Raw genomic sequence first — 13,299 nt, 5'->3', positions numbered from 1 at the left:
GGATGCTGAGTAAAAGTCACGTGTGGCGGTGAATTGGAATGATTTCATTTCAGAACAAGACTAGTACATGATCTGGTCACACATAAAGTACCATGATGCTTTCTAAGGGTAGTACACAAGACATTAGTACGTTCTGGATAGTAGTACAATGATATGTGACCCCTTGCTTGCTTTCCTTCGTGAACACAGACACACATATATGCACACACAAACGGGGAGGAATAAAGATAATGATATGAACCATCACTTACTCCAAATTCTACTTTATTTACGATTATGGGTCGTCGACAAATGATATAAACTGTTAGATTTTGTCCTTTGGTTGTTGCAAAAGAGGCACTGAGTAGAGAGCTTGAATCGTCATCGCACAGTCGCACCACCATAGTAAAAAGAAGAAGCACGGTTCACACAAGCCCACTTGGCAGTGTAGTGTGTCTTGAAGAGGTGCAGGCAAGGGTTGTCGTCGAGGGAGGGAGGAGAGACGTGGGCGAGTGCTTGCGAGTAGAGAGGGAGGGAGGGAAGGGAAGGGGTCGGTCGTCTAGGCAGTTTCTTCTCCCGCCGGTGGGGCGTCGTCACCACCTCCAGCAGTTAGCATCTGGATGACGCTCTGTACCTCGATCTTGCCGGCCTCGTCGACGTCCATCTGGTCAAGGGCATCGTCAGCCTCCTGTGCCGAGAACTTGTCGCCCCAGGTCATGAGGGCGTGGCGGAAGGTGTCGCAGTCCATGAAACCCTCCTCGTCCGAGAAGGCCAGGAAGGCTTTCGCCACCACGTCGTCGTCGTCGGATTCGCCCGTCTGTCGCTGTGCGAACATGTTGAGTAGCATGGTGAAGTTGATGGGGCCTGGGGCGTCGGCGAGCATCTCGTCCAGCTCCTGGTCGGTGGCGATGCGGCCGATTTCGTCGAAGGTTGCGCGAAGGTCGGTCTTCCCGATGATGCCGTCCTTGTCGCGGTCCATCAGCTGGAAGCCTTCCTTGAATTCGGCCACCTGCCGCTGGGTGAACATATCGAAGACATTGCTTCCTCCTCCAGACTTCTTGGACCTCTTGGAGGACGAGCGGGAGCCTGACTTGCGGGACATGTCTGCGGCAGGGAACAGGAACGGACGGCGGGGCGCACCTGCTCACCCACCTATATACCCTCCGGCTGCCGGCAACACCAACCAATATTAATATTGCTGCTATATTAGGCAGGTGGGTCGGCGCCCGCCCCCTGAACCTTACCCGCCCTCCCTTTTCCCCTTCACTCATCCACGTCTCTAGCGGGTGAGGAAGGGCGGCTCTCGGGGTGGCTGCCGACCGTGCCAGACCCCGCCCTCAGCCGAACCCTTGCCACCCATCCCGTTCTGCTCCGCCCCTACACCCACACTCTCACCCTCTAGCTCCTCAACCCTCGTACACACGCACACACACACACACACACACACATACTGCACCGCCACACCTGGCTCCTACATACATCTCCCTCCACACTCCACCACTACACCTGACCACTCCACAACTGCCTTCACACTCCACCACCTCACTACACGCCTCTCCACCCCTACAACTATGCTTTCTTACACACTCCACCACCACACCTAACTACTTACACATCTCACTCCCTCGGTTTTAGGTACCTGGCCTTACCTCTGTCTCATCTTCCTCCCACTGGTTCGCTCATATCGTTCCACATACAGACCAACACACATACATACAGGCTCAGTTTACCCTAAGTGCAAGAAGCTGTAGAATCCAGCTGTGATATCAAACCCTAATATTTTGGCAGAACTCATCATAAGTTCGTATGACTGAGGAGCAAATACTTCCTGCCAACCGGTCTTTCACCTGTTGTTTGATGAACAAGGGAGTAAACAATAACATGAACGCATGTATCCAATTCAATCTCGATATCTAGGGCAAAAAAATGTTCATAAACTGGTGAACACCACGATCACAAGGGAGGAGGAAGAAAGTGTGTATATTAAGGAAAAAAGATATGAAAACATACACTTTGTTTTGAATCTATGGAGTGTAGATACAATCTAGTGTTGTTTACATCCGTTGAAAACATTCTGGTGAAATGTATTTTTTCTGTAGATTTGGATCTGTGTTTATCAAGAACGTAAACAACGGGTGAGGGGGAAAAAAAAAAGGCATACAAGAGTACATCGCCAGCGACTCAGGTGAGATGGGATACGGTGAGTTTAATTTTCGGCCTCGTCTTAAAGCCTAACTTCGTTTGATCTCATCCTCTTTGAGGTGTGATGTAAACATGTGCAAAATTGAGTTAGGAAAAAAAAAAATAATTATCCTCGCTTACGAAGAGAATAAGAATAGATTCATTACGTATAATCGTTTAGGAACATTACTGCCTTCTCTTTTTTCCTTGTATAATATTCGTAGTAACTCAGTCAGATATTCGCATCATATATCTTTCGAGGTGATGATCCCCTTAATCATAATTTCTCGCTCGGTAGTCAAGTGCAAGTCATGGTGTGAAACACAAAATATATAAGACTATTGTGCTGGGAATATCTGCAAGCATTACTGGCGAGATGTTTCAAATGTCTTAACCAAATTTGAGAGTAACGGGGATGGATATTTGGATTATTAGTGAGAAATGTGACTTCAATGTGACAATAATGGGCACAGTGAGAGTTGAGAAAGCTGAATCAGTACTGCCATTGGAGTTCTTTCAACTTGAAGATTCTACAAGGGAAATTCTTTGCCACTGAAGGAATCATGTGAGGTTTCAAGTGTTTATTTCTTCAAGTGTGTGGGTGTAGGGAGGAGAGGGTGGGTATCGGATGTCGAAATGAGACTTTCTCGTAAGATTATATATATATAGGAATAAAGAACTTGAATAGGCAAAATACCTCGACGGCTATCAGTATTATACAAGCTTGGAAGAGAGCACTAATGCTCTTCATAGCTATGGTGATAAGGGCTTCGACGGAGGGAGAGAGAAAGAAGATGATCTGCATGTGTGTTGTGTGAGAGATGGCGCCCCCCTCTTACCCCTGTCTTAGCTCCACCAGCCTCATAAACACGTTAGGGAGAGAGCGCGTCAGCTCACGCCTAGAGACACCCAGAGTGTCAGTTAGTTATGTATATCCTAACTCGTGCTGTGGTCGGCAGCCGGGGCCTCTTTAAATATAGTGGCATTCACACTCGACCCTCCCATGAAAGAGGGAGGAAGTGTTTCTACTAAAGCGAGTGGTGGCGGGGAAAAAAAAAAAAAAAAAACCCACCCCACCCACTTACAAAAATGGAAACTCAGTATAGTTTGTGTGTTAGGTCTCATTATCTTCCCTATTAGGTCTACCTTCATAAAAAGTACCTCAAGATATATATATACATATAGGTGAAAAAGCACCTTTTTTTATTCTTATTGTCTGGGGGCTCCTGTCGTAATAGTATTATTATTATTTTCTTTCTTCTACCTCTCCCCTCTACAACAGTTTTGGTAGAACCCATCAAGGATATGGGCATGAAACATGCGATGGGATGATGTGGGTAGTAGGTTGACAACTAGTGCTCTGGGTGTACAATAACAAGATAATCAGACGGTGAATCATGTTCAGCATTGTGCCCTTGTTACTCCTGGTTACATCTTCATTTACCCACTACGCCACCTCCCAGGTGGATGTACCTAGTGACCAAAGATCATGTAATATTGCAAAAAGAATACGAATATTTTCTTTTTTTCTAACTAGTAGGAAGGGGGGAATGAATGTCTGTAAATAAGTTCACACGTGTCCACGACTCAAGCCTTTGGTTATAAAAACATTACATTCGCCTTGCGTAGGTCAGTGCAAACACACGCTTACGATCGAACCAAACTGGGGGAAGGACAGACTCACTTCTTTTGTCTGTATAGAATTGTAGGAAAAGGAGGAGGAGGAGGAGGTGGAAGGGGAGGAGAGGAGTGGGTTGGAGTTGGGGCGGTCGTTGTGTGGGCGGTGGTGGGGTTGGGGGAGCCCCCCATGGACAGTGAGAGAGAGAGAGAGAGAGAGAGAGAGAGAGAGAGAGAGAGAGAGAGAGAGAGAGAGAGAGAGAGAGAGAGAGAGAGTACAGTGTGTTCCTCGTCTGACGTCATGGAAGATGTCGGGACTAATATTAGCACACATTTAGGTGGGTCGTTTGCTTAGCTCCTCCGCTGTAATGTTTTCCTTGCGTGATCGTCCATTGTGCTCTGGTCGTCTACAACAACGTTGCGAGGATGCTGGAACGCTGCGGGGATAGGTTATGTGGGAGGGTCATGCGGGAAAGAGGCTATGGGACAGGAATAATGGTCAGGTTTATTAGAGGCGGTGATAAGAGGAAAGGTAGGGAATAGAAGGATATGAGATGGGACTCTTAGAAGGAGGGTATATAACACGTTGATAGATTGATGGTATAGCAGGGTGCTGTCTATTCTTCTATATTCCTTTTTCAATCTTGCGATATTTTCTCCCATTTTTTTTAAAGTTTTGCTTCGATATTGTTCATTGTCCTCTTTATTCTCTTGTTTACACTTTCTGTATCTCTTTCTTTTGCTCTTCACATCTTCTCGTTCACTGATTCTTGCTCATACGAATCCTAATTTTTACCTTCTCCTTCTCCTCCTCCTTCGTCTTCCCCTTCGTCTACTTCTTTTTGCCGCTCTCTCTACCTCTCCTTCTTCCTCTCTCTCTCCCCCTCCCCCCTATAACTTTGCCCTGGCGTCCTTCCCTTCGTAAGTAAACCTCATCAATGTGATCTTCCTTCCCCCTCCCCTGCAATGTAACCCACCCTCCCTCTCCCCCACTTCCCTCCTCCACAGGCATCTCTCGTTTGTCTTGCTTCTCCAATAATTGCCCAGAGGCTGTTAAGTACAAAGGTTAACTTTAGAGTGTATTTTGACTTGGGGGAGGAGGTGGTGGTGGGGGAGGGACTTGTGTTCACTTCGAAGACTGTCTTCCCCAGCTTTTCTAAAAGGTTTTACAAACTCCTACGCATGTTGTACTAACTTCCACGTCCCTCGCTCTGGGTGGATATCATAGGTTTACAAGCCTGTTTGGACTAGAGGGACGCTACTATTGTTGTTCTATATTCCTCTCTGTCACCTTTCAAGACCTGACAAATAAATGTTTTGACAGAATCAGGTATGATCCTAAACGCGTCGTAGCTTCCATACTCAACGCGGTACATAGGGTCTAATCAATAGCTTTTTCCAGACTTTCCAGGTTTTGCACACACACACACACACACACACACACACACACTCCATAGACGTTAAATTTCTAAACGAATATTGCAGTATATACGTAAGTAACGAATCATTTAAAAAAAAGAAAGTGACAGACATCGTACCAAACGTCCCACGCTTCGCCTAACGTGCATCATATTCTCTCCGGGTTTATGGATTTTGAAGACTTTACAGTAAAGGTCTCAGTGGTAAGGTTCCAACGTCTTACACTGAGCTGTGAATGCGGAATAAGCTTCAGAGCTCAGATGCTCGAACACCAACCGCGCGGAATTGGGTAAAATGTAAGAAGATATGACAGGAATTTATCCCTCTGCTTTCTTTAATGTGCTATTTTTGACCCAGTTCTCCTTCTTATTCGATGTGTAATTCCCCTTCTAGTCTAGAAGGAGCGTAAGATGAATACATTTCTTTCTTTTCATGTTGGAGGCTCCAGTCACAGACAAAAGTCTGCATCAATGCCAAGCCTTAATTAATGTATTAGAGAGGTTGATGAAAGGGGAAAAAAGGGGGGAGACAAGAGAGAGTATTTGGGAATTTTGGAGGAAGTCAAAAAGCTGCCCTTTTGAAGTATACCGGATCATAGTTGTTGGGAAAGACACGAGAAGGGTAGAGAGTTCCAAAGCTTCGAGATGTAGGGAGAGACAGAGGTATCAAAACGGCCCACCCTTGGGATGCCAATGGCTACATTGTAATCATGTGACGCAGCAGTTTGCCGAGTGTTATGTTAAGCCACACCTTCTCATAGCTTCCCGTAGATAGCTAAGACACTTTCGTCTTTTGTCTTATCTCAGAATTTATTGTACTTAGACGCAGGCCGTCTCTATACCATACGAAACACTCATCATTTCGCGAAAATTAATCTCCACCCCCCCAAAAAAAATAAAAATTTCGCCTATCAATATTCCCTTGACCTTCCCAGCGTCTTGGGCGCTCCAAGGAACCCCACACCCCCCCACTAACCACCCTTCTGTCGTAGGTGAGAGACAAGGTCGGTGAGTATATACGTGAGATGAAGTCTTGTGTGTGTGTGTGTGTGTGTGTGTGTGTGTGTGCGCGCGCGCTCGAGTCTCTCTCTCTCTCGCTTCGTTGGGATGAATCCTTGGCACATGAAGGTGTTCTTGCAGTGTCTGGCAGGTATAGTGTCGGAGGTAGGGTGTGGGGTAATATTCCGCGCGAGATCGTTGGAAACGGGGGAATCTCAGTGACATACGAATTGGGAAATGTTGACAGAGTGAGTTTGGCAGCAGCATCTCGGGTGAAGAGAGGTGTGTGTGTGTGTGTGTGTGTGTGTGTGTGAAAGAGACGGTGTTGTGAGGGGGTTGCTGAGGGTGTGAGCCAAGTCACGAGGTGAGGGAGGAGTTGGGGAGGGTGGGTTGGGGTGGGTTTGAGGGGGAGGAGAAGATGGTGGTGGTGGGGAGGCTGATGGATAGCGGCAAGGGGTGGCTGGAGGTGTTGGGAGGGAGGAATTGGGGAGAGGGGAGAAACAAGGGGGAAGGGGTGATGAGGACGAGGAGAGGCGATGACCATAGGGAGGAGGAGGAGGAGGAAGAGGAGGAGGAGGAGGAGGGAAATCATGAGTTTGGCTCATGGAAGTGAGGATGCGTATGGCAGACTGACTCATGAGGCACCATGAGGTGGAGATTGATGGAGAAACACCGAGTCCAGGAGGAAGTTCATGAAACAAATGGTACGTTAACTACGCCCATGATATGGTCGTTAAGGATGATAGAAGACTCTAATGACATTGTTCCTTAGTTGCAAGAAGTAGAGAAGAGATCGAATGTTGGGAAGGGGGGAAAACAGAGGTCAAAGGTATGTGTTATGATGTGTTCCCTTAAAGTTCACGACTAAGGAATGGGATCAAAATCCCCTGCTGAGGAAAAATGTTTATACACATATATATATATAGTTTTTCTCGTTGAAACGGGTCGTCATAACAACAATGGAAGACTAGCGAGAGAGAGAGAGAGAGAGAGAGAGAGAGAGAGAGAGAGAGAGAGAGAGAGAGAGAGAGAGAGAGAGAGAGAGAGAGAGAGAGAGAGGAGACCACAGCAGACCCAGAATGTGATTACAAGGTTGGCCAAACAACAAGGTGGTTGTATTGTGAAAAGAGATGAACGAAGACAGACAGTATCATCACAACACACGACCTTACAACACACCAACGCTGTGTTTGACTGTGAATAAGAAAATGATTTTGTGTGATAACAATAAAACCTTACGGACCAAACCATTTGGCTATATCCAGTCCAATACCCGCTACTCATTAGTGAACTAATGGGAACGGCAAAGAGGGGAACCGACCGCGTCCCTATATGTTAAGGGGGGGCCCCATGAATTAATGTATTCTTTCATTACTTAATACAGTTTCTATGACTCGTGTTATCAGTATCGTATCAAAGTACTACAATTGTGGATAAGGTAAAGTGAAGACGAAATGGAAAGTGTTCTATTTGGTTATAGATCGTTAAAATTGAGCCTCTGAGGATGCTACAACGACTCTGTTATCCTCTGCACAACAGTTACCATAAACTGGGTTGGAAGATATGGAAAATATTGGCCATGGGGACATGGCTGAGCATCTCCTTCTCCTCTCTCTCTCTCTCTCTCTCTCTCTCTCTCTCTCTCTCTCTCTCTCTCTCTCTCTCTCTCTCTCTCTCTCCTTGCTGTGGCGACACGACAGATCATGGGGGGGATTCCAGTACTGTGATGCGTGTTCTTGAATTATCAGAGGATAAGATCAGTCCTCTTTCTTTTTTTTTCCAGGGTGGGAACTACCATCAAAGCAAGCTTGTTTATATACTGCAACTGGAAGTCTAGCTCCAAACGTAGCCTGGACGTTCTCTGGTGTAGGGGAGGGAAGAGAGTTAGGGAAGCTGGTGTAGGGGAGGGAAGAGAGTTAGGGAAGCTGGTGTAGAGGAGGGAAGAGAACTGGGGAAAGGGATGAGGCCATTCATCTATGCTTGCATACAGGACGAGATAAACTTGCTCCCGTCGTACTGAAAAATACTTAATACCCCTGAAACGGAACAAAGGCAAACGGACCAGAGGAACAAAGTGGAACAGGAGGGACTTAGACATAAACAGGATACTGGCGGTGAAGAAATTTTGCACACGGTTTCAAACGTCACAGTTATTTGTGGCGGGTTGGAAACCTTGGTTTTATTACCGGGTAATCGCTTTGAATATTGGTGGCGCTGAGTCTACATGCCCTTTAGAGGATATGCTGTATCGTTGTGATGCAGAGGGTGGATGAATGAATTCATCACCGGTCTAAAGCGGTTCATGAAGACATGGATTGTAATCATTCCCCGAGCGAAGGTATTGCCGTACCAAGTAGTCGCTAAAGGAAGGAAAGAGCCAGAATATGTCATTTAGAAATTCTTTATGCTCCTCGGGGTATAATATCCCTCCACCCAACACACACACACACAGACACACACACACACACACACACAGACACACACACACACACACACACACACACACACACACTGTGCTACTCTGCCTTGAAGGACAAGACCCATCCTACGCACCACGTCTTGAAGGACGTCCCCATCAGGTCCTTTGAAACGGTGACCAGACAGCATGACTACGAGGGAGGGAGGCAGGGAGGGGGACGGACCAGTGGAACGAACCCTTGGAGTTCCCTGTGATACTCTCTCTCTCTCTCTCTCTCTCTCTCTCTCTCTCTCTCTCTCTCTCTCTATATATATATATATATATATATATATATATATATATATATATATATATATATATATATATATATATATATATATATATATATATATATATATATTGTATAATCTTCCATTCATCCTAAAAGCGTGCGAAGGAAAGTTTGGAACATAATTATATTATAATTTTGTCCTCTAAATATTACACGTTCCCAGGAGAGAGCCAGCCTATCCCACATTCTATTTGTGGTTGCTTCGCAGTGACTTATGCCTTAGTAAACAAGGACGTGAAATCAAATCACATGTGTGTGTGTGTGTGTGTGTGTGTGTGTGTGTGTAAGAGGGAACTTATGCCATCTGTCCTCAGTGTACCCAAAGTTTGCTTGATGATGGAAAAAAAGGCTGTTAATTTGTGAGGAAGACATGCGAGTAGAAGGTAACACGCACACATACACACACATATACACATTTATATATATATATATATATATATATATATATATATATATATATATATATATATATATATATATATATATATATATGTATATATATATATATATATGTGAAGAGATGTCATCATGTAGGATATCTGAGCTTTCTAATGTTGAACTCTGTGGCTTCTCTAGCCATCCATACCTAACATATCCACGTCATTGTATCTTTACAAGTTGACCTGGACCCCAGAAGGTCACAGTTGACTTGCATCTAATCACAGGTCAAGAAAGGTCACGCTGAATCACTCCCTCCCCCCCCCCCCCCACCCCAACCCGCCCGTCTTCCCTCCTCCCCGGTCGTCTCTGAATCAATTGGATTGTCACGAAAGCCTTTAAGACTTCAGACATACAGTAACTGAAGCAGATCAAAGTGACACTTTCGACTTCAAATTGAGATACCATTTTGAGGCTTTACTCTTTCTGATAAAGAGATTAATCGTGTGTGATAAGTTACATATATATATATATATATATATATATATATATATATATATATATATATATATATATATATATATATATATTATGTAAAATAGATGTAGATTATCAAGGAATATTGCGTTAGGAATGCGCTGAATGTCTATAATGTTAGAAACATAGAGAATGTCTGTGATGTTAGAAATATCATAGAATCTTTATACACATCGTCCAAATTAGTGCATGTACTAGGGGCAATGTGACTCACAGACTATAAACTATGTTGGGTAGGCAGGCGGTGTGTGTGTGTGTGTGTGTGTGTGTGTGTGTGTGTGTGTGTGTGTGTGTGTGTGGAGATGTGTGTCACACACCAAGTCAGTGTGATGGCTGCCTTGGTGCTATATTTATGCAGGGGGGGGGAGAGCCTCTCTCTCTCTCTCTCTCTCTCTCTCTCTCTCTCTCTCTCTCTCTCTCTCTCTCTCTCTCTCTCTCTCGTCTGATATTTCCTCTTAGTTCCCGTCTCTCCCCTTTCACGTAATGTTTATTCTTTGTTTCCCTTGACTTTCTCTCACTTCTTGTCTCCCGATTCTTTCATCTTTGTCTTGCGCGTTTTCCTCTTATTCCTGGTGTCTCTATATCTTGTCTCTCTTCAATATCTCGTAGTCTTTGTTTCTCTTGACACACTCCTTATCTCCCTTAATCTTTTCTTCTAGATATGTATTCCTATGACTGACACAGTTGGACTGTTTTTTATTATATACTTCAGCCATTGTGTTCTTGTCTGCTTTTCTCTATTTTGTCTGTGTGACTGTATGTGTCTGTATCTCTTTCTGTTTTGCCGTTTCTTCCTATTTCAGTTTGTTTTTCCCTCTTCTTCCTCCTCTCCCTCGTGCTCATGGAGACTATGTGAATCTACCCACATACGCAGGTCTCGGCTTGTGAGACATCATACTATTGTGAAGATTAGAGTATTACTCCCTCAGAAGCCAATTACATACACCCTCTGAAGCCAGTTACACCCTCAGAAAGCCAATTACACCCTCAGAAGCCAATTACACCCTCAGGAACCAATTACACCCTAAGGAACCAATCACTCCCTTGAAAGCCAATTACTCCCTGGGAGCCAATCACTTCCTCAGGAGGCCAAGTACATAACAAAACTATGGTGTGTATACTTCAGAAGACCCTGCATCCTCACATCTTTACATAGTCTATCTTTCATTTCTCTCTAGTTTACCCTTCCCTTCCCATCCCTTTCTTTCTTTCCCCGCTCCTGGACCACTCGATAAAAGAAAGGAAGAGGGGAGAGGGGAGAAGGGGAGAGGAGAGAGTGGGGGGGTAATGGACGTCCCTGTGAGTGGAAGGAAGAGGGGGTTGAAATTTTGCCGTTGGCTGTGTGGTCTAATGTTTTAATCTTTGTTTGACACTTGGGAGCAGCGCGAGATAGGAAGTTCGAAGCGTCTTAAGCCTATTAGGAGGGAAGGAAGGGGTGGAGGGGTGGGGGGTGGTGGATAACTTGTGGTGCCTCCTCCTCCCCCCCCCCTCCATCGTCCCCTCCTCCTCGGTCCTTCTCGTCACCACAGAGTGTCCAGAATGATGGAGCATAACCAAGATGTGAGGGAGGGACATTCCATCTCTATAATGTTCTACCATCTCGCTTGCTTGATGGACACGATAACACAATAGCTTTGGAGTCGCCCATTTCTAGTCTCCGTCCCCCCTATAGCACATGCATATACTTGATTACAATTATCTGTGGGTATATCTTTTCTCTCTCTCTCTCTCCTGTGGCATCTGTGTCGCCCCCCAACGCTCTATTATCGTCTCCCCGCCTCCCTCCCCCAACCCTCTGTTATCTCTCCTAAAACCATCGAGTTATCATGACTGGAACGTTGAATGTCCTCATGATCATAAGAATTATCTCTACGCCAAGAAGAAACCTGTGTCGCGGTCTCCAGGAGAATGACTCATGTGTATAGCGTTCGTTGACGTTGGCTTAGAATGGTGAAGACTTCTACTGCTCTGTGTGTGCCTTGTGTGTCCTTCATTCAAGGTGCTTGGGGGACAAGGTTAAGGAGAAGACCTTCATAGATATGTAAAATTTAGCGCGACTTTCAAGGATAGTAAACACGGTTTAAACCCTTTTCGTTTATAGGAAACACGGTTAAAAGCCTTTTTGTTTATAGGAAACACGGTTTAAAACCATTTCGTTTATAGGAAACACGGTTAAAAGCCTTTTTGTTTATACGAAACACGGTTTAAAACCATTTCGTTTATAGGAAACACGGTTAAAAGCCTTTTTGTTTATAGGAAACACGGTTTAAAACCATTTCGTTTATAGGAAACACGGTTAAAAGCCTTTTTGTTTATAGGAAACACGGTTTAAAACCATTTCGTTTATAGGAAACACGGTTAAAAGCCTTTTCGTTTACAGGAAACACGGTTAAAAGCCTTTCGTTTATAGGAAACACGGTTAAAAGCCTTTTCGTTTATAGGAAACACGGTTAAAAGCCTTTTCGTTTATAGGAAACACGGTTAAAAGCCTTTCGTTTATAGGAAACCTTTTCGTTTATAGTTTTAAAACCTTTTCGTATATAGAAAGAACAGTTGAAAACCTTTTCGTATATAACGATTAAGGTTTCAAAAACCTTTTCGCACTTAGAAGGTATAGTTGAAAACCTTTACATATATAGCAATGACGATCTTAAAGACTTATTTCCGAAGGATAGTCAAGATGTGATCTGCTTTGCTGGAATCGAAGCATCTGGAATTATCTGAAATCCTCTTGGTGGGACGTGGAAAGCATACTTAAGAATGGCTGGAATAATCCTGCAGGGTTTCTTGCTGGAATATGTTAATGTCGGAACTCCAGTGACCTTGAGGATCTTGAAGTGACTACAATTTACTCCACGTCTCTGATGAAATGAATTCTCCACAACCCAGTGTTCTGTGAAGAATATTGTGAGTCATATTTTAAATCTTTTTTTTTCTTTGACGAGGGTATTGTCAAGAGAATTTTGGCAACGGAGGACAAATGTTTAATAAAGTTGCCAGCGTCTTGTCGATCCTTCTTAGATAGATAGATAGATAGATAGATAGATAGATAGATAGATAGATAGATAGATAGATAGATAGATAGATAGATAGATAGATAGATAGATAGATAGATAGATAGATAGATAGATAGATAGATAGATAGATAGATAGATAGATAGATAGATAGATAGATAGATAGATAGATAGATAGATAGATAGATAGATAGATAGATAGATAGATAGATAGATAGATAGATAGATAGATAGATAGATAGATAGATAGATAGATAGATAGATAGATAGATAGATAGATAGATAGATAGATAGATAGATAGATAGATAGATAGATAGATAGATAGATAGATAGATAGATAGATAGATAGATAGATAGATAGATAGATAGATAGATAGATAGATAGATAGATAGATAGATAGATAGATAGATAGATAGATAGATA

General features: G+C 43.9%; 1 protein-coding gene across 1 annotated transcript; it reads right to left on the bottom strand.

Annotated features, from left to right (window-relative positions):
- Positions 1–247: 247 nt before the first annotated feature.
- On the bottom strand, positions 248–1,367 carry LOC139758028 (myosin regulatory light chain 2). Its single transcript, XM_071679034.1, has one exon. The coding sequence runs from the start codon at positions 1,079–1,081 to the stop codon at positions 539–541; it is 543 nt and encodes a 180-aa protein (XP_071535135.1). The 5' UTR covers positions 1,082–1,367; the 3' UTR covers positions 248–538.
- Between the last annotated feature and the right edge of the window lie 11,932 nt (positions 1,368–13,299).

Source organism: Panulirus ornatus, chromosome 29 (assembly GCF_036320965.1).
Source record: "Panulirus ornatus isolate Po-2019 chromosome 29, ASM3632096v1, whole genome shotgun sequence".
Lineage (NCBI taxonomy): Eukaryota > Metazoa > Arthropoda > Malacostraca > Decapoda > Palinuridae > Panulirus > Panulirus ornatus.
This window is presented reverse-complemented; position numbering and strand designations above follow the sequence as displayed.